The sequence below is a fragment of the Tamandua tetradactyla genome, chromosome 25 (assembly GCF_023851605.1).
Source record: "Tamandua tetradactyla isolate mTamTet1 chromosome 25, mTamTet1.pri, whole genome shotgun sequence".
Classification (NCBI taxonomy): domain Eukaryota; kingdom Metazoa; phylum Chordata; class Mammalia; order Pilosa; family Myrmecophagidae; genus Tamandua; species Tamandua tetradactyla.
Window position 1 is genome coordinate 10,251,669 of NC_135351.1, and position 25,909 is coordinate 10,277,577.

A 25,909-nucleotide genomic window follows, 5' to 3' on the forward strand; every position below is an offset into this window, starting at 1 on the left:
AGCTAAAATGTAGAAGGCATAATAGTACATTTATAAAACCTGACACAGTAATAGATTTGGGGAAGGATTGTGTGAAAGCTTGTTGGGGACAGGATATCCATAAGACCTCAGAGTGCCGCCCCACAGATGTCATCCCACAACTATCAAAAAGAGAACGTGCTATTTCAACGGAGAGAGGCTACCAGCACCTTGATCAAGCAATCGAGTTTACCATGAACCACAGCAGGAGAAACTAAGATATGTGTCTCCCATGAGATTAAAGAGTTTACACATCTCCTATGTAGTATCCTTGCAGAAATTCTTAAGCTGAATCTAATCAGGAGGGAAACAATCTGACAAGTCTGGAATAAGGGACATTCGACAAGAACTGCCCTACCTTCCTTGCAAAATACAACGATTTAAGGAGGGTGAGGGAGACTGTTGAAGATTAAAAAAGACAATAGGCAAATACATGACATTGCATGAAAAAAAAACAGCTGTGAAAGGCATTTTGGGGACAGCTGGGGAAATTTCAATAACTATATTAGATGATAAAGAATTATTAATTTTCATAGATTTGGTTACGTGTGGTGGCTATATAGGAAAATATCCTTGTTCTTAGGAGATGCATGAGGACGTATGAGGCGCCAGATTATCTCCAATTTATTTTCAAATAATTGGGCAAGAATAATTTGTGTGTGTGTGTGGAGAGAAAGCCAAATAAAGCAAATGTTAGGAACTGGAGGAAGGACGGACGACTCGTCACTGTATATTATTTAAGCTTTCCTGTAGAAATAAACAATTTTTTTAAAAATTTGGGGATGGAGAGGAATTATCGCGAGGCAAGGCCAGGTGCAAACGCCTAAGGAACCACGCCAGAGAAGCGACGTCTAGAAAGACTCAGAAAAGCGCGTCTCCAAGCGACAGCTCCCGCCCCTTCACGGTGGTCCTTCCCTATAGGCTGTTCACGTCACGTGGCTGGGTGACTCCGCTTTTGGCTCCCAGCGGCCCGCGCGCGCCGGCCGGCAGTTCCGCTGCTTCCTGTTTGCCGGCCGGGTTCAGTCATGGAGGACGGGTCTCCTCCCGTGGAGGAGCGACGTCGACTCCAGCAGGAGCTGAGCGATTTCGTGGAGAGCTGCAGCCGGACGCTGGAGGAACTGACGGCGTCGCTGGGCTGGAGCCTGGACCGGTTGGACCCCGGGGAAGAGGAGGAGGCCCCGGAGGTGAGCGTGGGGTCCCGAGGCGCGGCCGCGGCGTATGTCGGGGACGCTCGGCCTGTGGTCCTCTCTGGTCCTACGGAAATCCGCGCTCGGTGCTGCCGAAGGGAGGGCTTTGGGGAGCCGAGGGGTGGGTGTGGGTGTGAGGGCCTGGGCCTTGGGGCTCCGCCGAGCTTCGGGCTGAAAGAAAAAGTGAAAATCAGTGGGCTAGAAGGAAATGGCTGGTCTGGAGCTCATTTAGCAAATAAGTGACTGGGTCCCAGGATGCTGCCGGTAGATAGAGGTATCGGTGGTTTTTTGTTATTTAAAAAAATTTTTTTTTATCACCACAATCTACTTTTTTCTTTCCTTTTTGTGAAAAATAATATATATGCAAAAAGCAATAAATTTCAAACCACAGCATCAAAATTAGTTGTAGACATATTTCAGAGTTTGACATGGGTCACAATTCCACAATTTTAGGTTTTTCTTCTGGCTGCTCTACGATACTGGAGATTAAAAAAGATCAGTTTAATGATTTAGCAGTCATATTTATTAAATCCTATCTTCTCTATATAACTCCACCATCACCTTTGATCATTCTGTCCCTCTCTGTAGGGGTGTTTGTGCTATGGCCAGTCTAACTTTTTCATGTTGGAAGGGTTTGTTACTAATATGGAGAAGGGAGATGGAACTATCTGATGTTCTGGAGAGGCTGGGCTAAGTTTTAGGACTTATCTGGACCAGGGACCCATCTGGAGGTTGTAGGTTTCTGGAAAGTTACTCTAGTGCATGGAACCCTTGTGGAATCTTATATATTGCCCTAGGTGTTCTTTAGGATTACTGGAATGGTCCTGGTTGGGGGTTGGCAGGTTATAATAGGTAGCAAGGTCTAACTGAAGCTTGCCTAAGAGCAACCTCCAGAGTAACCGCTTGGTGATTTGCTTTGTCATCTGTCACATGGATTCTGCAGTTGGGCTAGATTCGGGTTAGGAGAGTTGGTGAACTAGTCCTGGAATCTTTCTGAACCTTAAAATTGCATGTTTCTGACTGGGACAACACCTGTTCTAGGATTATTAAATGATGCCACTAACGTATGTTAATCAGCAACTCTGCTGGGTTTCAGAATTGCTTTTAAAACGGTGTGCCCAAATGTATTAGAATGAATAATTCTGGTCCTGGTTTCTTGAATTTGGTGGGGTGGAAGGAAGGGAAGTGCTTCCCTGTGGGGTAATTTGTGATCTCGAATATTTTTTATGGTTTTATCATGCTGTAATAATTTCTCCCAGGCTTAAGCTAACTGATCCCCCAGAAGCATTTAAAAGATATTTGATTTCTGTACAAAGTGTTCACAGTTTATTTTATTAATTGTAGTGACCAATCTTTAAAAATCTTCATAGTTCATTTTGAGGGATATTTGAAACTGTGAATTCCATTGAGTTGGGCCTCTCAAACCTTTCCATGCCATTGTTTACTCAGCGTTGTTGCATATTTGGATTCCTTGTGTTAACAAACACACAGCACTTTCTACATGCCACTTGCTTTACATTGTCTCATTATAATATACATTATGGCCCTATGAGGTAGGTACTATTTGTTATCCACATTTTGCAGATGAGGAAGCAGTTTATAATTTGTTCAAGGACACACTGCTAGTAAATGGCAGTTAGGATTTGAACCCATACATTCTGCTTCTTGATCTGCATTCTTAGTTGCCGTGCTACTACTCTTAGACTCATTTGTAAAACTCCAAAGTTCTGAAAATCAGCTGTAGGGTTACATCTAATTTTTGCCAAACCAGTATCAAATATTCAAGAGATTACTGGTTTAAAAATCCTGGTAAATTACATCATAATTCCTTGAATAGGTGCAGTCCAGGTAGTTAATGAATCTTCAGTTGTCTGCTAAAGTCTATTGTCCTTATAGAGTTTATGAGGTAGTGGAAAGGGGGTATGCACAGAATAAGATAATATGATAAAGTCTCTCTTGTGTAGGGTTGGAATTGCTGTAGTAAAGATTATTGTAGGTAGGGTCGTCAGCAGGGGCTTTCTGGACAAGGTGAATTCTAAGCTGATATTTAACAGTGAGTGCAATTAGCTAAGTGAAGTACAGAGGAAGCATCTACAACTTGTGTAGAAGGCCAGAGACAAGGGTGTGACCAGTCCAGGAAACCTCAAGTAGGTAAGAATAGCTAGAACACAGGATGTGAAGATGGAGGTGTATGATGGTGGAAAGGGGCCAGGGGTCTTGTCAGCCATGTTAAAGAATCTAAATTTTTCTCAAGAGGGCAGTGTAGGAGGCATTAAATTGGGCCTTTTGCTACACTAATTGCTTACATTTATGGGATGCTTACTGTGTATCAGGTCATGTTCTAACTTGTTTGTGTACAAACTTATAATTCATTTATTCTTCACAATAGCTCTGTGGGGGAGGTCCTGCTTTTATCCCCATTTTATAGATGAGTAAACTGAGACAAAAAGAGGTTAAGTAACTTGACCAGGCTCTTATTGCCAGTAAGCGGCAGAGCTGAGCAAGAATATAATGAATTTATTTTTGGTCATGTTGAATTTTTAGTGTCTTTATTATAAGGTACTCAGGAGAGATACAAGCTCTAATGATCTAGATTTTGGACATCATCACCATATGATGAAAATTGAAGTCATGAGGTCTTTCATAAGCATATATAGAATGGTAACAGGTCTGTGGTTAGACCTCCATGGAATACCTACATTTAAAGCGGGTCCAGTGGAGCAAGGAAGGTAGTTCCTTAAAGGAAACCAAGTAGAAGATGTCAGAGAGGTGGAAAGAATCTGAGAGTATGAAGATGACAGAAATGGACAATTGGGTTATGACCTTCTAAGAGTTCAAATATTATAAGGGCTATGCCATATCCTTTGGCTGTAGTAACAGGAAGGTTGTTAGTGACCTACTGGCAGTGATTTCAGTGGAATGATGGTAGTGGGTGAAGAATGACTGGTAGATGAGGTTGGTGAGACAGTGAGTACAAAGAAATCTTTCAAAGAGTTAGGTCTTAAAGGGGTGGAGAGAGCAGAGGCTTTAAAGGGATGGGAAATTGAGGGAGTTTTTAAAATGTGCACTCATACAGGAGGTTGGGAGAGGCATGCAGGAGAGGAGGTATCAGTTAACCCCACTTAGTCAAGTATAAATGTTATGTACCTGATTTTTTTTTTTTTGCTTGTGTTTGATTTTTATAGGATGAAGTTGTGATATGCCCTTATGATTCTAATCATCACATGCCTAAATCATCTTTAGGGAAGCACATGGTATCGTGTAGATTAAGGAAATTGGGCTACACCAAAGAAGAAGAGGTACCATGTATTTACTATATTATATATACATCATGTAGTTCATGCACTAATAAATTAATAATATTTGGTAGTATAACGTAAAGTTTTCCAATATAAAATAATAGCCCTCATTTGTGGGGTACAATGGTACTGCATAAGTTCACACATTATTGCAGGAAGTATTTAAATGATACCAATCCATGTTTGTGTCAATTCTTAAATTAGTCACTTATCTGATAACTAAAGAATGCTGATTTTTTTTTTTTTTTTTACTGTTTAGGGTGAGATGTATAATCCTGAATTTTTCTATGAGAATGTGAAGATACCTTCAGTTACTTTGAGTAAGTATTAAGCTGTTGGATTATAATTTTGAAATATCTTGGTATAGGTATTGATTTTTCATTTTTGAGTTATCAAAATAATGAATTTCATAAGAATGCTTATAATTAGGCAGGAAATTTTGTACCTTAAGAGAATATGTGATTAACTAGTTAACAGGGAAATAGCTTCTCTTAATCTGAAATTTACAGACCAAGCTTACATTTATAGGCAGTGAAAACTCTGCAAAGCTTCATCAAGAAGCAGGTGCCTGCCTTCTTAGTCATAACAAAAATCTGGGCTCTCAACAGTTTGAAGATAGGGCAGGGGAAGGAAATGTGTACCAGAGATGTTCATATCATGTTCACATGGGCTCTGGAATCTGGCAGATCTGTGAATTGCAGAAGTTAACCTGTTTGTTGCCTAAATTTCTTTATAAAATGGAGATGATGCTAAGAGTACCTTAGTGAGAATTAAGTGATACATATAGTTTATATAATATGCCTAGGATAGTGCCTGACACTTAACTGGGAGTTAAGAAATGTTAGCTATTATGGGTCACTACACACTGATGTGTGATTATAGTTTTTCTGAACTGTGTCAAGTCTGGGTTCCTTACTTGGCTCTTGTAGATCTCAGAGAATTCTGCATGCAGATTAGATGGGCAGGGAGGTGGGTGTTTTCTCTCATAAGAGTCTGTCCACAGAGCTTGGATTGGAAACCAGTACAAATGTGAATAATTTAATTGAGGACACTGATGATTTATGTTGTGTTCATGATTTTTATGTGTCTGTTGGTGTCTGTTTTTGGCAGATAAGGACTCACAATTCCAGATAATTAAACAAGCTAGAACTGCAGTTGGAAAAGATGGTGATTGCTATAATCAAAGTAGGTAACAATTATAGTTTGAATTTACTAATGAATCGATGAAATTATTTTTCTGCCACAAACACATTAACAATTTTCTTCAAGAAAAATCTTATGAAAACAATTACATGAGGAATGTTAAGTTTAATATTTAGTATTGGCTAATCTGCTTGATTTCAACTTAGTTTGTTAGATATTTCCAACTAGGATGCTATCCTAGGTAGCAGTTTGTGCTTTGAAATTACCTGATAGCTGAGATTGCCTTGTGAATATAAATATTTTGGTTTTTTTTTAATTTAATAAATAAGTCCCGTTGGGTGAGACTGTCTTACCCTGAGAAATTCTGTCTCTTGAGACTGTTGAAATGCAATGTAAAAGGAAAGGTATAGGCTAGAAGGATCAGTATCCACAGCTGCATTCAGAGAGTTGCTCATTAATCAAGATGGTGTTTAAGCATTTTGGATATTGTACTTCTTGGAGAATCTGATGAGTTCTAGGGATCCTCTCTTCAGAAAAAAGTACACAGTTTTCCTACCATTTCATAGAGTTTGTAGAGCCTTTCATGCCTGGCTTTGTAGCTGAGTTAAGGGTTTCTGTTTAGGACTTAATTCAACAGAGACTAGGTTGGCGTTTTTAAGCATAAGATTGAGGAAATTGAAAGAAAACTTAATCTTTCGAAAAACATAGAAGTGTGTGAATTAATAGATTTTAGGTTTCTGAACCTGAATGTAACATCTAGCCAAAGCATGATTGGCTCTCTAATGATTCCTGAAAAGTCTTCTTTGAACCTTCTAGAGGTTGCTTTCTCTGAACATCTTAACTTTTTTCCTCTTCTTTCTAGCTGAATTATATTCACCAACATGTACTTGTTGCTTTAATTCCCTGTTGAAATTTGGGGTCTTTACCCATCATTCTCAGCCAGTATTTTGACTTGATTTCTCTCTTTGTTGCACTGTAGCTTTGGAAGGAGGAACCATTTCTACCTTAGTCTTGTTTACATTGCGTTGGTCCCTTCCTTACATCAGCCAGAACACGTTTCTTGTATTTCCTGTTTTGAAATTCCCACTTTGGTACCTGTAAGTTAAATGTCAGATTTTGTCTCTGAGGAAGACATTCGATTCTTGTCTTATTTGGGCAGATTACTGAACTGTAAGCAGTTGGCCATTTTGGTCCTTGTTACTGGTTCTGTCCATTACCCCTAATTAGTCAGTAGACCAATAAAAAAGTAGAGGTTTTGATGTTTTGGAAGGGGTTAGTAGTTAAGGGGCTTTATTTGACTTTTGACTAGTGTACTAGTTTGCTAGCTGCTGAAATGGAATATACTAGAAATGAAATGACTTAAAAATGGGTCAGGATTTAAACATGGCTTTTCTGGGGTACATGATCCTCCCAAACTGGCACAGCTAGTTAGAGAGATTTACTGAATTTATTTAGATAAAGAAATAGAGGAATACAAAAGTTAAGTAACATACATCTGCTAGATAATAGCAAAGCTGGATCTAGAACCAAATCCTGACTTACCATACAAATTCTGAAATGAGTTAGTCTGTTTTCTGTTAGAAACTGTGTTTAAGTGAAACTTGGGGATCAGGATTCCAGATATTGCTCAAATTTATTCGTTTAGTATGTCTATCAGTGATTTATTTAAGTGGCACAATATCACAAACTCCAAATCTATACATACCCATTGCTATCAGTGCATTGTTTATTCTAAGTTGTATAACTAATCCTGTGTTAAAGAAATAGATTAGCTCTTTGGCCTTGTGCAAATGATTATCTTTTCTAAGCTTTCATTTCCTTGTCTGTAATATAAACTATCTTGTATTGTTATTTAGAAGAATGTAGATAATGAATGCTGAACTAGCCTGAACTCAGTAATTGGTAGCCATTGTTATACAAATGAAATCAATATATTGAAAGCAGTATTAAAATGATGAAATGGGCGAGAATTTGATATATGTGAGTAATTTAGAAAATAGCCTATGTTTTTAATTTATATGACTGAGTAATAAAGCAGATTTGGACTTTGAGGTTAGTTCTTTACAAAAACAAAGAATTACTTCGAATAGTTCTTTCAACAGATTGATCTGAGAAACTAACTAAATTTTTAAGTTTTGCACTTTTACATTAAGTGTTACGAATAACTTCTTATATCATCTGCAACCCTCTCTAAAATTTATCTTTTTATCCTTTGTAGAGTTCTGTAATTTCTGAATAAAAATAGTTTTTGTGGCCCTCTTATGTCTTGGATATTTTTAAACTTCTTACCCTAGGACAAGAGTCTCTTTTTTATCTTTATTGTTGATGTATTTACTTTGAAGGAAGAATGACTAACATGAAAAATTTTATGTTTCCCCATTTAACTAATGGTATGTTTGGTGTGCTTAAATGCACATTTTGATGTTGTTACATGTATGTTTTCTTTTCGTCAGTCATGCAGGTCTAAACTCAGTGAATAGATTTCTCAGTCCATTAAGTTTTGAACAACCCATTGAATTACTTACTTATTTTTAAATATAGTTAATTTGGTTGATTTTATAACCAAGATGTTAATGTCAATCATAAATAATCATATATTTAGTGGTTATCGTTTTCCTTCAATGTTAAAGATTCAAGTTGTAGTACTTCAATTACATGAAGTATATTTGAGACATGGACATGATTGGAAGATGAATGTGCTATAAAAGCACTCTAAAGAGGGATTGTATTAGAGAAGCTAGGATTTAACAAATGAGTATGACTATTGAATCATTATATTGATATTTTTTGTTTCCAGTGTCTTATTAGAGCAGCTAGAAGGCAATACCTGAAATTTTGGAATTTTTAACCCATATCATACATTGAAATTTTTGTCCTGTAATTGCTTGTTAAAACGTGCTTTGAATTTACTGCTTTTTTGTATATATTATTTTTCACAACAAAAAAAATATTAAAAAAAATAATTCTGAGATACAGGATTTAAAAAAAAAAGAACTCTAAGAGATAGGATAGAATTGTTCTAAGATCCAATCTGCTCCTTCACTTTTGAGATTTTGGGAAAGTCATTTCATATCTGTGGGCCTTCATTTCTTTATCTCTCATGTTAGGGAATTGACCCTGTATGAATTCTTCCAGCTTGAAAATTCTCACTAATATATGTCATCTGTTTAAGAAAATCTCTGATGGCAAAAGTGACAAGAAAGGATGAGAATTGTAATTATTTAAAAAGTGCAGGGCTGCAGAATTGCTATGATGTCATTACAGTCAGATGTGCCTCTGAAAATTGTACAGAAATTGGCATTTTACATTTTATGTAAATATAAGCTTATTTAAACGTGCCTGTCCATTTTTTGGGGGGTCAGAAATACCTGTGTTCTGAATGATTTGATTGCATTTATTGTTTAATTTTTCCTGTACTTCTTGTTTTTCAGTAATTGGGGTGAGTATAAAGAGGAATTAGAAACCTGAATATACTCCTTATTTAAAGATATGCAGTATCCTTTTTGCAAATGATATCCTTTTAAAAGTGTCATTCAACTTTCTAAACTTTTATAGCTATCATAATATTATAGGCTTGATTTGAAATTTTAGTTGAATTTCATGCAATTAAAGTATCTATCTTCACCATAAAAAATTTAAGATGAATAAATCAAAACACCAAAATATTATAAAGAGGAAATTATATTTCTTTGTTTAAAAACAATGATTAGACACGAATTTTTGTAGAACTTGTTTGCAATACACTGTTACAATGTTTTCTGATCTTTGTATTTTTCTTCCAGACTTGTGTAGCCTATATTGAGAGGAATTAGGTTATGCAAAGCTAGTACATTTTTATACTGTAAAATTAGATGTTTTAACACGTTCTACATTAAAGGGTTTTTCCTAGTGCCTGCCACAATTAGAGTAAACTTGATTGACTTGAAAGAGAACTCCTTCTTGACCCCACTAATTCAAAGCTTTTAACTATTATAAATGGCTGGGCTTTGTTATCCAGAGCACAAATAAATAAATTTGTTATCCAGATAACAATCAATGTTATTTATTGGGGATTCTAGTTCAGGGTAGCTCTTCTCTTCACTTGGAGACAATATCTTTTGTGTTGTAATGCTCAGCTTATAACATGCTCTTATTTGAATTCTTTTTTTTTTGCCTCTTTGCTTATGAAGTTAATGAAGTTACTCTTTACCAAATACAAGTATCTGGGAAGAACTACCAATTATATATTGTTCTATGAACCAGAGTTATTACTTTAGGGTAGCCTAGCAAACATTAAAAGGATTCCTTTAGTGGCTCATGTTCTTTGTGTGCATTAGTGATAATGAGTCTAGAAAGAATTGTATTAAATTGTTTTATTTACAGTTACAGTCATTTTTTATTGCTTTGAGAAAATTTGAATCTCAAAACAAAATTTTTCTTCAATGTTTAATACATCATATCAAGGTATTGTATTTGCTTTTTTTGCATTAATGAGCAGATTTTAGAAAGTTTGTAACTATTGGAGTGGGGGTGGGGGGCACTGCTATGAACCTTTTTCCAGTTAATTAGGTTATGCCAATATGCTTCCTCCCCAGGAAATGAGATGGGTTTAGTCTCAAATTAATCTGTGTTTTCTAATCTCAGATTTCTGCTATTAATTGTTTTTGATTCCTAATACTTAAGTCAATGCACAAATTGTATTTTCAATATTGAAAATCTAGCTTCATGCCACATATAAAAAATACATTGTTTACACATTCTCATAATTTATTTTCAAAGGATCAATAATGTGTGTTACCTCTTAAAGCAATTTTTTTCAGTTTTATGGGGAAAAGCTTATAAAGAAAGTTAATGCCTACTTTCGTTATGTAGATAGTCTTCATAAAAACTGTCACCCAAATGATTCTCTTTATGGTAATCCAGTTGTCTCTGATGGTGGGATCTCTCTTAACATTGTGTTGTAGAGAGCAGCAGGCATCCACAGTAAAGCCTTTCTGTGGATCTGTAGCATTCAGGGTAAAGTTACTGCTGACCATATATCTCATAGATAGATATGAGGGATTACCATGAAAAAAATGTTTGCGTTAGCATTACAATATCATAGCACATGTTTAAAGATGAGTAGTAGACTTTAGATACACAATCTTCATATATTGTTTATTTTTGTGGTTTTGTTTTTACTTTAGGAATTTATTCTTCTTTACCTGGTGAAGTTCCTCTGAATCACAAACGGTTTGTTTGTGATCTAACCCAAGCTGATCGTCTTGCCATCTATGATTTTGTAATTGAGGAGACAAAGAAAAAACGTTCCAATTCTCAAGTCATTGAAAATGACAGTGATCTCTTTGTAGACTTGGCTGCCAAAGTCAATCAAGGTTTGAGATGAATATTACAGTTTTCGATTTCTTAATTATCATTCCATTCTTTGAGGGTGATGAATATGATTTAAATTATCTAGCCATTTTGAAAATGAATTGAGATGAGATAGTTTTGCTTCCTGATATTTATGTATTTGTTAAGATATTTGTTTAAAAGTGCATAAAATTTTGATCTCTTTTACATTAAGTATACCTTCCTTCTGTAAGAATGCTACTTATAACTGAGGTGCTGCTTCAATTCATGTACCTAAATGGTTTTGTATTCATCCAATGGTTAGAGAAAAAATGAGATATAAAATCTAGTCCATTTATATAATGTAGGTTTTTTTAGAATGTTTTTGTGTGCTGATTGAAACACTGAAATGATGATTTCAAATGAGATGATTGTGGTAGTCCTACCTGCTAATTCATAGGAATTGAAAAGTTCCTAAGAATATAATAATTTTATTTTATTCTTTTATTAGATAATAGCCGGAAAAGTCCAAAATCTTACCTTGAAATCCTGGCAGAAGTGAGAGATTATAAAAGAAGACGCCAGTCCTATAGAGCAAAGAATGTTCATATAACCAAGAAATCATATACTGAGGTAAGTTTTACATATTCTTATAGAGCTTTGTTGAGAACAAAAATTTCCCTTAGATAGTTTTCTAAGTTATGAAGAGGTTTTGCTGAGGGTATAAGGGCAGTTCAGAGGTAGAATTTTCACCTGCCGTGTGTGAGACCTGGGTTCAATTTCTGCTCCATGCATTTCCCAAGAAAACAAACAAGCAAAACAAATGAACAAAAATTGAACAGATGGTGCTGCAATAATGGGATGCTCTTATGGAAAAATAGTGAAATGTGACCCTGCCATATAGCATACAAAAAAAAAAGAAAACTCCTTTTGAGAATATAGTATTGCAAAATATAACATGGGTTTGGCTTTAGACACAACCTGGGTTTGAGTTTTGATTCTGCTGTTTATTGTTGGCTGGCTTGGACATGTAATTTGATCTTCTCAAGATTCAATTTTTTCATTTTTTAATAATAGCATGAACCTTAACAATTGCTATGAGAATTGATAGAGATAATGTTTATGAACACAGAAATTGTTCAGTAAATGCTTCTGTTGTCTCTTTTTTTTTTTTTTTTTTTGCACGGGCAGACACTGGGAACTGAACCTGGGTCTCCGGTTTGGCAGGCAAGAACTCTGCCACTGTGCCAACATCGCCTGCCCTACTGTTGTCTTTTGCAAAAATTTTTTGTACTCTACTAAATATTGGAGCTTAAGAAATGTCTGGATATAAATTATGCATTAATTTCATGGTGTACATGTAGACTTATTTTCATGTATCGCTTAATGGATTTGTTGATGAATTTTTGAATTTTGAGTTGATGAATTTTTGGTACTTAAATTACCTTGCGTTAGCTCAACAAATAATTTCTTCATTGATTCTCTAATTGTTCCCACGTTATTTCTTACCTCCCTCTGTGATTTCATAGACCTTCCATAATCTAGGTTCATTTTACCAAGAGTTTTCTATTGCTTTAGTTAGGCATATCTATTAAACTATATCACAGTCACACATAGTTATTCTTAAATGTGTGTAAATAATGCCTTAATTACTGTTGTTTTCTCATCTGAAATGCTCTTTGTTTTTCAGGTCCACTGTTTTCAGGAGGTATTAGTTGACTCTCAGCCATACATTGTATTCTTACACTTATGCTGTGTATCACAGCTTAGCAGTTGTTTTTATGTTCTTTGTGCAATTTGAGCACGGGTTTGAGATTTCACTCCCCCTTTAGAGGTTTGGGACCATGTCCTACTATCTGAATACCTGAATAATTATCATAGGCCCTCAGATATTTGGTGGTTGATCAGTTGTTTCTCTTCTCTGTGCTGGTGACCTTGTGATTAATTCTAAATGCTGCTGCTAGTGTTCGCTACAATTTCTTTGGTTAACATTTTATTAAGGAAATATTCAAATATATACAAAAGTGGATGGGATAGTATTATGGACCCTTAATGTACCCATCACCCAGCTTCAACAACTCTCTTATGTCCTGGTGTGTTTTGTCTGTACCTTCACTCAGTACCCACCCCACCCCTTGCACTTAGCTTTTGAAGGCAGATCCCAAATATCCTTTATTCATTAATACTTCAGTGTTTATAGATCTTTCAAGGGTTTACCACCACATATCTTGTCATTTTTTACTTTATGCCTGTCCTAAGAAGTTTTGTTTGTTTGTTTATTTGTTTACTCTGAACCAGAACTTAAACTTTGACAAATTTCAGCAAATGTTTAGAATATATGTATTGAAGCTACTATACATGATGCATGGCTCCGGGGTATGCAGAGATAAATGATGCAAAGCCCACCTCAAACAGCACATAATAAGGGAAACAGTCATTTCAAAATAAAGATTCTGTAAAGTACTAAAATAGAGGTGAAATTCAAGTGCTGGTCAAAGAGGGAGAGATTCTTTGTAAAAGATAAGTTTAGTATAGGCTTCCTTGAGAAGGTGGCATTTGAGAGAAAAAAAGAAAAAAGCAGGGAGAGGTCGCCTTTTCCTTTATGCTAGGTAGGCTCTGGGAGTCTCCAAGGAGCTCATATGCTAGCAGAACTACTCAGGAAGTACTGGAACTGGTGTGTGTTCAGGTGTAGGTGTGTGTGGTTCATACCACTCCCCCAGGTGGACCTTGGCATGTCTTAGGTTTTCAGTATATTGTAGAAGAAGCGTATAAGGATTTTCCAAGTGGAAGGACTGGCATTCCTAAAAGTAAATATAAGTACGCGGGTTTTTTTCGGAGAACTGTCAGTAATCCAGGGTGATTAGAACTGAAGGCTTCTGAAGGGCAATATAGTTAGAGAAAGCTGGTTCTACTATATGTTGTAGTAGAATAGGGGGTGGGAAATGGGAGCTTTGGAAGTTATGTTAAGGAAAGAAATATAATCAGTGTATATCACTGATTGTGCATCAGCATAGTGATCTATTCTGCGATTTTTCTTGTCTCCCATACCTGTTTTTCTAAAACCATTTGCTAATTGAAAAGCATACACTTTCAGTTTTTTCTGTCTTTCCCCAGTGCTAGGTGCATGCCACTGCTTGGTGGCATGAGGAAATAGAAGAGAAGCACAGTTTTAAGTGTTTCTCACAGGTAAAGGATTTATAATCTAATGGGAAAAGTCTCTATGAAGTGACTATAATATTTCACATTTTCCCTGTTTCTGGCTTAATTTTAAGTTGTTTAAATAATTTATTTGTAAATAATCTAAAATTTATAGATAAATTGCAAAACTACAAATAATCCCTAAATAGTACATTTTTGTACCCTCCCCCAAATTGCCTGTTAACATTTTACCCCATCTGCTCACCATTTTTTTGTCTTCTCCTATTCTTGATCTGTGCAGTTTTTTTCCTGAACAATTTTAAGAGTAAGTTACATAAATCATTACCATTTGTTCCTAAAATATTTAGTGTTTTGTTCCTAAGAACAGGGATATTTTGTTATGTAATCATAGTATAGTTATCAACTTCAGTAAATTTAGCACTGATACAGACTTTCATCTATCATTCATAGTCCAATTTGACTGTTGCTCTTTTATGTTCTCTAACCTGCACATACCCATTTTGTCAGAGCTCTTAGTAAATATTTAAGCGATTATTAGTGCTTTTCTAACTTTATAGTCTTAATTTTTCTACTATATTTCCCGCTTGAAATTCTGTGCTTAACTCTCCTAAGGTAATCCGAGATGTGATCAATGTACACATGGAAGAACTCAGTAGTCATTGGCAAGAAGAGCAGGAAAAAGCTGAGGATGATGCTGAAAAGTACGTCATTGTCTCTATTGGTGAAGATACTCTTTTTTAATCTTTTACCAATAATTGCTTAACTAAGTTTTAGCATCTCCAAGACCATTAGTAGCACACTATGAATCATTGACATGCTTGTGGTTTATTGTTATAATCGCTCAGAATTATTATACCAAAATTGTTTCATGACACTGCCCTTTGATGGTTTTTGAGGGACAGCCATATTAATAAAATAGTAAATGAAATAGTGAAACATTCACAAAAGCTGTGAAACTTAATGGACTATGGGGTTATGCATAGTTTAACTAGACTGTGTCTTTCATCGATATGATATGGAATACCTGCCTTTAGGCTCAGGTATGTGTGCCTGTGTATTGGAGCTTAGTGATTAAAACTGACTAATGTCACTTTTTGCCTTTCAGGAAAGAAGAAAGGCGATCAGCTTCAGTAGATTCACGGCAGTCTGGCGGGAGCTATTTGGATGCTGAATGTTCACGACATAGAAGGGATCGGAGTAGGAGCCCACACAAACGCAAGAAAAGTAAAGATAAGGATAAAAGCTGGGACTCAAGAAGAAAGAAAGAGAGGCAAGTCTAACATTCACCATCCAATGCTGTATTGTTTACTTTCGAAAAGTAGAATAGATCCTTCTGTAGTAGACCACATTGAGAAAGTAGATTGGAAGAGTTGATTAATGTAAGGAGAGTGTTCTAGTATGCTATCTGCTGGAATGCAGCATACCAGAAATGGTACTGCTTTTAAAAAGGGAAATTTAATAAGTTGCTACTTTACAGTTCTAAGGCCGAGAAAATGTCCCAGTTAAAACAAGTCTATAGAAATGTCCAATCTAAGGCATCCAGGGAAAGATACCTTGGTTCATGATGGCCAGTGACATTCAGCATTTCTTTCTCAGCTGGAAGGGCACATGGCGAACATGGTGGCATCTACTAGCATTCTCTCCACGCCTCTTGTTTCATGAAGCTCCCCAGTAGACATTTTCCTTCTTCATCTCCAAAAGTCACTAGCTGGTGAACTCTGTCTCTCTCGGAAATCTCATGGCTTTCTCTTTTGTCATTCTGTTGTCATTCTCTGCTCTCTCAGAATCTCCAGTTTTCTCCCAAATGTTTCTTCTTTTATAGGATTTTGGTAAACTAATCAAGACCTACTCGAATGGATGGAGTCACATCTCCATCTAATCAGGTCTAATGCCCACACTTGATTGAATCATATCTTCATGAGATAAGCTAATTAAAGTTTCCAACATACAGTACTGAATAGGGATTAGAAGAAACCATTGCTCCCACAAGGTTGATTAGGATTAAAACATAACTTTTCTAGGATACAGAAACCTATTCTCACTGGCAGAAAGTAAATAATTGGTAAAGATTTTCAACATTTCTCATTTCCAATTCAAATACCCGTAGCTCTAGTGACATAGTTCTCTGTATGCATGATTGGATATTGGTTTCACTTTTTTTATTAGTCATTTCCTAACCAGGAGATATGAAAGTAAGTCTAGGGTAGGGAGCTAATTATGTCAGATGTATTTGCCTAGATCTCTTTCTTCTGTTCCTTCCTTTATACTTGCCTCTTTCTGTTAATTCCTCCGTTAAAAGGTATACAGGTTTGGGAAGAAGACTCAAACTACTGTCGGTCAGTTTTGCCCTTGGTGTAATATCTTTGATAAAAGGTTTAATAGCTGAGGGGATATGAACTAATACCAGAATAATTTGAGATCTATTCCTATACAGGCATACCTCAGAAATATTGAGCTTTGGTTCCAGGCTATCACAATAAAATGAATATTGCAATAAAGCGAGACACATGAAATTTTTTATTTCCCAGTGCATATAAAAGTTATGCTTACCCTGTACTGTAGTTTATTAACTGTGCAACAGCATTATGTCTAAACATATATATATATATATACCTCCATTAAAAATATTTTATTGCTAAAAAATACTAACCGTCATCTGAGCTTTAAAAAAGTCATATGTTTTTGCTGATGTAGGGTCTTGCCTTGATGTAATGGTTGCTAACTAACTGATCAGTATGTTTGTTGCTGAAGGTTGGGGTGACTGGCAGTTTCTTAAAATAGGACAACATCAAGTTTCCTATATCTTAGCTAGGTCTTCTGGATAACTTGCAGCAGCTTCCACATCAGCATTTGCTGCTCTACCTTGTACTTTTTTGTTCTAGTGATGGCTTCTTTCTTTAAACCTCATGAACCAACCTATGCTAGCTTCAAACTTTTCTTCTGCAGCTTCCTCACCTCTCCCAGCCTTCATACAATTGAAGAGAGTTAGGGCCTTGCTCTGGATTAGACTTTGGCTTAAGGGAATGTTGTGGTTGGTTTGATTGTTTATCCAGATCAAACTTGATATGAGCAATAAGGCTGTTACACTTTCTTACCATTCATGTGTTTACTGGAGTTGCACTTACCATTTTCTTCAAAAACTTTTTCTTTGCATTCACAGCTTTGCTTACTGTTTGGTGCAGGTGGCCTAGCTTTTGGCCTCTCTCAGCTAAATAGCTGGTTGATGGAACATTCAGAACACACATGACACTTATCGGTAATACAGTCAGGATGCCCACAACATTTACCGATAAAATTCGCTCTCTCATGTGGGAGCAGTTCGTAGCACTGCAGAACAATTACAGTGGTAACATTAAAGATCACAGGTCACCAGAGCAGATAATGATAATGAGAAAGTTTGAAGTATTGTGAGAATTACCAGAGCGTGACACAGAGACATGAAGTGAGCACATGCTACTGAAAAAGTGGTGCCAATAGACTTGCTGAATTCAGGGTTGCCACACACCTTCAATTTGTGTAAACACAATATCTGCAAAGTACAGTAAAATAAGTTATGCCTGTATTTCCAGAAGCTTATTGGACATAGCTCCCAGTTCTCAAATTTGTCAGGTCTGAAACTGAACTTTTGATCTTTTTCAATCTATTCCTCTTTCCCCAACATTCCCTATCCTGGCTCAAGGGACAACCATCCATCTAGTCCCCTAAGCCAGAAATCAGAGTCCTTTCTTATCCTTTATTGAATTGCTATCAGTTTACCTGAAGATGCTTCACATTTGTTGCCTCTTCTGTCTCAAGTGTTGTCTGGAAAATGATAAGTTTCCTCACTTGTTCTGCTCTCTCTAAGCTTGTCCCATATGAGTCCATCCCCTGCACTGCCAGAATGAATTTTTTCCTCTTAAATCTCTTTAGTAGTAAAATTCAAATTCTTTGGAAGACTCTCAAGACCTTCCAAAGTCAGGGCTCCTGTCTGCCTATCAACCTTGGAGCTTGCCACTGCTCCATGCTATACATGGCTTAGGTCTAAGCTAGTCTGAATTACTCTGCTTTTTATCACATGTGTGTTTTTCAGCAGCCTGCTTGGCAAACTCCTTTTCATTCTTGAAGACAGTGCTCAGTCATATCTGAGCGAAGCTTTTTCTCTTATTCAAGCAGAGTTGATCACTTTCTCCATTTTATCACCACTCTAGGTAGCATAAACTTTTTAATTATACTCAATTATTATTTTCTCCTAGCCTGTGAACTCATTGAAGGCAGGGCCCATGTCTCATGTATTTTTAGATGCATAGTGTTTATCAAATAATAGACCCTCCCTCATCTGACCTTCTCTCCAGGGTCATTGAGAATCAAGCATTACAAGGTTGATCTGTTTGGGAATTTTGCTCATCTTAACTGTCATTCAGTTTATAGACTTAAATCTGCTATGATTTAGTCCTTTTCTAAAACTGTAATATTTGCTTAGTAAATGCCTTTTGATTCATATACTGATGTTTTACTATTATTTTACTCAGATTAACTCTTGGTTCAGAGATTGTTCCCTTTTGCTCTTTTTAGTTTGTTCTTTTTCCACTTAAGTAATACATTGACATCTCTAATCAGTCCCTATTGACTTAAATATATTTAAGTCCTCAAACTCTAAACAGAAAATAATTTTCCTTCATGTGGTATAAATTAGATATTGGCCAGAAATACATCTCAGTCAGGCAAGGTTATTCTTTGATATCCACCTCCAAGGTAGACTTAATTGTAGGGAATTGAGATGGGAATCATTATAAGAAAGTCAGCCAATTTCTGAAGTTCTTCGATGATACTCTTTTTGAAACGGATTTCTTAGTTGTCAGTCTTTATATACATATATTCAAAACTAATTTTCAAGCAAAATTCCAAATCATAATTAAAAGAAAATCCATTTTGCTTAGCCTTATTTCAGTTTGTCCCTTGATTTTAATAATTCATTTTTCCATATTCACTCTTAAAAACAAACTGTTCAGTTCTAAATGAATGTTGTAACTTGTTCTGCTTTTTATCTGATCAAACAGTATTACTGTTGAATTATTATTTTAAAGCTCTGATATCAAAATGTTCATAATTGATAATAGTTTTTTTTTTCACCTCTTTCATTTCAGGGATGGGGAAAGACATCATAGTCATAAAAGAAGAAAACAAAAAATATAAATGAAGTATTTGTTCATGTATTAATTATGCCATGAAAACCAGTATGCTGGTATTTTCATTGTAATTGCTTTGAGTAGGGGAATGTGTTTTTATGGTTTGTTAGTGCTCAGATCATTATTTTTTAATAAATACTTAACGCCTCAAGCCATGAGTACACTGTTACACCCTGTAACTTTGCTTTCCTGATTATTATAGATGATTTGCTTCCTTTTAGTGATTTTGTTTCATTCTTTTTGGTACTTACGTACCAAAAATTCATTAATTAAAACCAAATAATTATATAAATAATACATGAATACATTCACATTGTAAAAAAATTTGACCTTACAGATAAAGCTAAGGTACTCTTGTAACACTACCTACAGTCCTGTGCCCACACCAGAGGTAACTGCTATTTACCTCTCTACATTAGTGAGTGTAGGGGAAAACAACCTAAATATTTATCAGAAGAGGAGCAGCCTGGCTAAGTAAAATGTGGTGTAGTCATAGGATAGGTTACTATGTTGGAGTTAAAGAAGATAAATGAGTTGTATATTGACATGAGTAGATCTCAGAAACGTAATGCTAAGTGAAAATGAAGGTTGCAGGAATATACATATAACTTATATCTATGTAAAAAGCAATACTGCACATTTTCAGTGGTTATATATGTATGTAAATATCTTTTAAAGGCCTAGAAGAATCCACTCCAAACTGATAGCAATGGTTATTGGAGAAAAGGGTATAGGTGGAAGAGGTTAGGAGTGGAGAGCTGGGCTGGGAGGGTGTCAGAGAGAACTCGAGCTTCATCCGCAATATATTAATGTTTTTAAATAAAGTATCTGTGTTTCATTAATGAATTAAAAATTAGTAAAAGTAAAAATATACTGTCTTGTTTTTTTTTAAATCAGCTTTATAGAGGTATTATTTACATGCAATAAAATGTACCCACTTAAAGTGTACATGTTTACAAATATATATTCTCCCACGTAACTACCACCACAATCAAGATATGAAACATTACCATCACCCCAAAAGACCCTTGTACACCTTTTTTTTTTTAACTTTTTTTAATTGTATAATATAACATATATACAAAGCAAAGAAAGAAAAAAGCATTAGTTTTCAAAGCACTCTTCAACAAGTGGTTTATAAGACAGATCTCAGAGTTTGTCATGGGCTACTATACCATCATCTCAGATTTTTCTTTCTAGCTGCTCTAGAACCTAGGAGGCTAGAAGGAATAAATCTTTTATCATCACGATCAACTTTTTTTCCTTTTTTGTGAAAAATAATATGTATACAAAACAATAAATGTCATAGCACAGTACCAAAACTACTTGCAGAACAGATTTCAAAGTTTGGTATGGGTTACAATTCTATAATTTTAGGTTTTTTCTTCTAGCTGCTCTGAGATTTTGGAGACTAAAATATCAGTTTAATGATTGAGCAATCATATTTGTTTATTAAATCCTACCTTCTTTATAACTCCATTATCACCTTTGATCTTTCTCTTCCACTCTTTAGGGGTATTGGGGCTATGAACATTCTAATTTTTTCACATTGGATGGGCTGTCAGTAATATGGGTTAGGGAGATGGATCTAGCTGATGTTCTGGAGAGGTGGGCCCTTTAGGTTGCAGGACTTACCTGGTCAGGGGACCCATCTGGAGATTGTAGGTTTCCAGAAAATTACCCTAGTGCATGGAACCTTTGTAGAATCTTATATTTTGCCCTAGTTCTTCTTTAAAATTAGCTGGAATGGTTTTGGTTGGGGTTTGGCAAGTTATAGGTAGCAATGTCCAACTGAAGCTTGCATGAGTGATCTCCAGAGTAGCCTCTTGACTGTTTGAACTGTCTCAGCCACTGATACCTTATTTGTTATACTTCTTTTCCCCCTTTTAGTCAGGATTGCATTGATCCCATGGTGTCAGGTCTGGATTCATCCCTGGGATTCATCTCCCACGGCACCGGGAAGACTTTCACTCCTCTATGTCATGTCCTACATGGGGGATGGGCAATGATTTCTCTTGCAGAATTGGGCTTAGACTGAGTGAGGCCACATCCGAGCAACAAAAGAGGTCCTCCAGAAGTAACTTTTAGGCATACCTATAGGTAGGCTAAGCTGCTTCGCTACATACCTAACCACCAGAGTAAGCCTCAAGATCAAGGACTTGGCCTATTGGTTTGGGTGTCCCTAATGTTTGGCACAGTTGTACATCTTTCTTAAATAAACCCCAGCCTCAGATAACCATAGTTCCTCTTGTTAATATAGATTAGATTTAAATCTTTTCTAGTATTTATGTCGATGAATAATACAATATGTGCTCTAACTTCTTCTACTCAGCTTAGTTCATTTCTTTGTGCTGCTGAAGAGGCTAGTTTTCTGTATGATGTGTCATGCAGGTGAAACTTTGGAATTAAATGTGGAATTAAATCTCAAGTCCAAATGGTAGTATGTCATGGTTTTAAAATTTGAAAGTAAGACACGGTAATTATCTTTGAGTCCCCAAAGTGCTTATCTTAATTCCTTGAATGATGTTGATAAATGTTTATGGATGAGGACATTTGGTCATAAAGATGCTGATATTTCTCCGACATACAAATACTGCAACAAGCATTGGAACTAGAGTCCCTGCTGTTAACCACTGTATTAATGTTTATTAACTGTGCACCTGTTTAATGGATTCATATCATGATAGGCTCTGCTATTTCTTAACAGACTTCGTATGTATGAGTTTCAGACATTTATTTCTCTAGCTATACCATTTATTTGTTTATACACCAAAGCTGATTGCATTGATCAGCCTTTCTTAGGAAGATTTCACGTGAAGATACTATACCCCAAATCTCACAGCCCCTTCTGATTTAAGACTACTTGATTAATACCAGGTTCTTGAAGGACTCCCAACCAGCATAAAGAAGTCAGAATCTGACAACAAAGTAGGACCTGCCTTACCCTGCATGCTTTTTCTTTCCCCTCATTCCATCCTACCTCCTACTCATATTGAGGAGAAAGGAAATAAAGGGTTTGGTTTCAACCTGCCGTAGGAAAACAGTGCTTAGGCTAAATTTCGGTAGGGGAAGCACTTTTGAGCATAAAGACATTAAGCTCAAATATTTGCACCAACATTGATCACTTCAATTTAGGTTTTGACAAAGCAACTCCTGCCAAGCTCAGGGCACCGATTGCATTCAATAACTGAACTCTTCACTCAGAATTTTAATTTAGGTCAGTGATCTCCAAGTATTTTCACTTTTCTGTATGACTGATTGAATAATCTCAAATGTTTGAGGAAAAATTAGTTGTCGTGGTAAATTTTTATTGAGGTAAAATATTTAAGATTGGCATTGGGCATATTTTCTAATCACCTATGAATTCTGTGGTACAGAAAATTTAATTTTATATTATAAAAATGTGTTAGGCCAGGGCCAGGGTAGCTTCATGGTAGAATTTTTGTCTGCCAAGCAGGAGACCGGGGTTTGATTCTTGGACCCTGCTCATAAAAAAAAAAAAAAGATGTGTTAGGGTTGTTATTCCTTTTTTTTTTCTGAGGATATTTTCATGAAGGTCTAAGAGTTTCAAAGATTTGTTGCATTCTGAATATATAAAAATCAAATCCATTTAGAGTTGCTTGAGTATGTTACAAGGTCAATTTCCTTTTGTCTAGCTTGCCTTTTTCATTTGCTGTAATTGAGCCAGTAGGTGTATTAGTTATTAAACTAAAGCTCTTGAAGCAGCTCTTGTTTTATCACATTAGTGATTATACTTCCTGTTGTAGACTCAAATTTGAGAGTTTGGGGTATCATGAAAAGAACTCACAGCTTTTGGATATCCAAATTAGGACTTGTAATTTCTGATGCCCCATTTCTAGAAAGAGTAAAAGAAAATTTGCCAGCCTCAAAAAAAAAAAAAAAAAAAAAAATCTGTGAGCCGAATTCATCCATACTGAGTCATGCCATTCCAAAGGAAACAAGGTCACTGAAGGAAAATGGTGCTGTCTTTAAAATGGAAATTTTAGTAAATTCCTAAGCTGATGCTTAGGCAGTTTACTGAGTTGTTCTACACATCATCTGAACGATGTTAAGAAAGGCTTCAGACTCCAAGGAGTGTGGGCCCTGTCTCATGAGGATCAGGTCTGGTGGCACCAATTAAGGGATTTAGGGTTGGACTGCTTGAGTAGAATTTAATGAGGCTAATTTCCTGAATCATGGAGCTTTGGTAACCTATGTATTCCTCCAGCTCCCAGTCATGATCCCTATTCTGGAATGAGAAAGGTAATTAAGAACTTTCAGGAATACAGAGAGATGAAATGTGCCTGGCCTTTATTTGGCTTTGTTGACACTATTGAATACAAATGAAATGTTTATTTAAGTAATAAATCCCACCTGCTGGAAGGAATGGTCTTGATCAAAGAGGGTAGTGAGATAAGTTGGGAACATAAAATGCAGGGTCTACCTCTTAGCTATGTGATGCTTTTCCTCATTTATAGACTGAGAATAACAATATTCCCTCAAAGGATTGTGGCGAGGCTGAGAGATACTGAGTGCGATTGACATCAGGAAGTGTCTGATACATGTCAAGTACTACTAAATACCTGCCATTATTATGATTTGTAACACAGATGTGAGATTTTTCTATCCACTTTGGCACTTGGTGTGGTTTTGCTTGTGGGCCAACCCGGATACCTCTTCTTGGGCCATCTTGGAATTCTCTCACACTATACAAACATAGCATATGTCATTGAAGATTTCATAAACAAGTGTGTTTGTGAGATACTTCACATTATGTAACTCTGGGGCATATATACAGCTGGTATACATCTGTGTGGCCTACTGATGTTAAAATTCTGAGATACTTTTAGACTGGCTGGTAAATGCTGTCTCAAGCCCCTTCTTCTCGTTTTCCCCCTTTGCCTTGGCAGTTCTTGACCTGCTCCTAGATACCACTGTAATCCAGCAAATAAAGGGCTGGTGCTTGATGAAGCTGGGGGCCTTGGAGGACCCTGCTACAGGGCTAAGGTTGGTTGGTAAATGTTCTGATTAATTGGTGACCACACAGTCAGCTTTTCCCCTCCCCCAAATGAGAACATATATATTAACATATGCTCTAGTTTGCTAGCTGCCAGAATGCAACATACCAGAAACAGAATGGCTTTTAAAAAGAGGAATTTAATAGTTTACAGTTCTAAGGCTGAGACAATGTCCCAGTTAAAGCAAATCTATAGAAATGTCCAATCTAAGGCATTCAGGGAAAGATACCTTGATTCAAGAAGGCTGATTGAAGTTCAGGGTTTCTCAAGTGGAAGGTCATGTGGCAAACACCGTAGCAGTTTCTCTCTCATCTGGAAAGGCACATGTTGAACACAGTCAGGGTTCTTCTCTGATCTGGAAGGGCACATGGTGAGCACGGCATCATCTGCTAGTTTCTTCTCCTGGTTTCCTGTTTCATGAAGCTTCCCAGGAGGCATTTTCCTTCTTCACCTCCAAAGGTCGCTGGCTCGTGGACTCTCTGCTTCGTGGTGCTGCAGCATTCTCTACCCTCTCCGAATCTCTTTCATTCTCAAAAATGTTTCCTCTTTTATAGGACTCCAGAAACTTATCAAGACCCATCCAAATGGGTGGAGACATGTCATCACCTAATCCAGTTTAACAACCACTCTTGATTAAATCATACCTCCAGGGAGATGATCTGATTACAGTTTCAAACATACAGTATTGAATAGGGATTATTCTGCTTTTATGAAATGGGATTTAGATTAAAATATGGCTTTTCTAGGGGACATAACAATCTTTCAAACCAGCCCAACATAGGACACATTCCTTTGTGTCCTTTGGTTTGTCCTATATATGATAGGCCCTGTGCATGTTGGTTGCTTATTGTGGAAGTACTGACCATGCACAAACCTACACAGACTTGAATCAGCCAAAATAGCACAAAGTGTGGGTGTTAAGAAATGGAAGTATAGTGTTGTAGGTTCTCACGTTTACAGGAAGTGGTATAATATTATTTGATGATAGACTATAAGTTAAAGCTATATATTGTGAACCCTAGAAGAGTCAGACAAAAAATAGAACAGAGGTATAGCTAATAAGCCATAGAGAGAGGAAATGGAACGTTAAAAATATTCAATCCAAATGAAGATAGCAAAAGAAGAAAAAGGGAGCTAAGAACCAATGGGACTAACAGAAAAGAAGTAGAAAGTTGGTAGATTTATACCCATCCATATTGACATTTAAATGTAAATGCTCTAAACACCCTAAATAAAAGACAGAGCCTGCTTTTCTCCGCCGGCCCACCACGCGGCGCCCATGCCCTGCAGCAGCTGACCCGCCCGCCCTCCTTCTCCCCTCTCCCTCTTCCCCTTCCTGCTCCGGCGGCTCTCCAACCACCACGGTGCCCTCTTCCGCCTTCACCGGCTCCTCCGCCACCAGCCTCGACAGCCTTGCCGCCCTCACCTTTCCTCCTCCAGAACAGCTACTGGGGGAGTGGAGACAATACAGAGCAGCTCCCGGAGCCACGACGGAGATCAAAGGGACAGCGTACCCCATCCTGGAACGGCTGACTGTCTGGGAGAACCAGCTCCAGTGAGAACACCGAGGGACGTGGGCTTTCCTGGGCGGGATGGCAAGCAGCCGGAGT

The 25,909-nt window shown here is 36.8% G+C and overlaps 1 protein-coding gene across 1 annotated transcript; it reads left to right on the forward strand.

The window, feature by feature from the left end:
• Positions 1-995: 995 nt before the first annotated feature.
• Positions 996-20,248, forward strand: SNRNP48 (small nuclear ribonucleoprotein U11/U12 subunit 48). The gene is made up of 9 exons (XM_077143677.1): positions 996-1,202; positions 4,391-4,504; positions 4,764-4,824; positions 5,615-5,689; positions 10,813-11,001; positions 11,469-11,590; positions 14,729-14,817; positions 15,222-15,386; positions 19,240-20,248. Exons 1-9 carry the CDS (start codon positions 1,044-1,046, stop codon positions 19,286-19,288), a joined length of 1,023 nt encoding a protein of 340 aa, XP_076999792.1. The 5' UTR covers positions 996-1,043; the 3' UTR covers positions 19,289-20,248.
• The last annotated feature ends 5,661 nt before the right edge of the window (positions 20,249-25,909 follow it).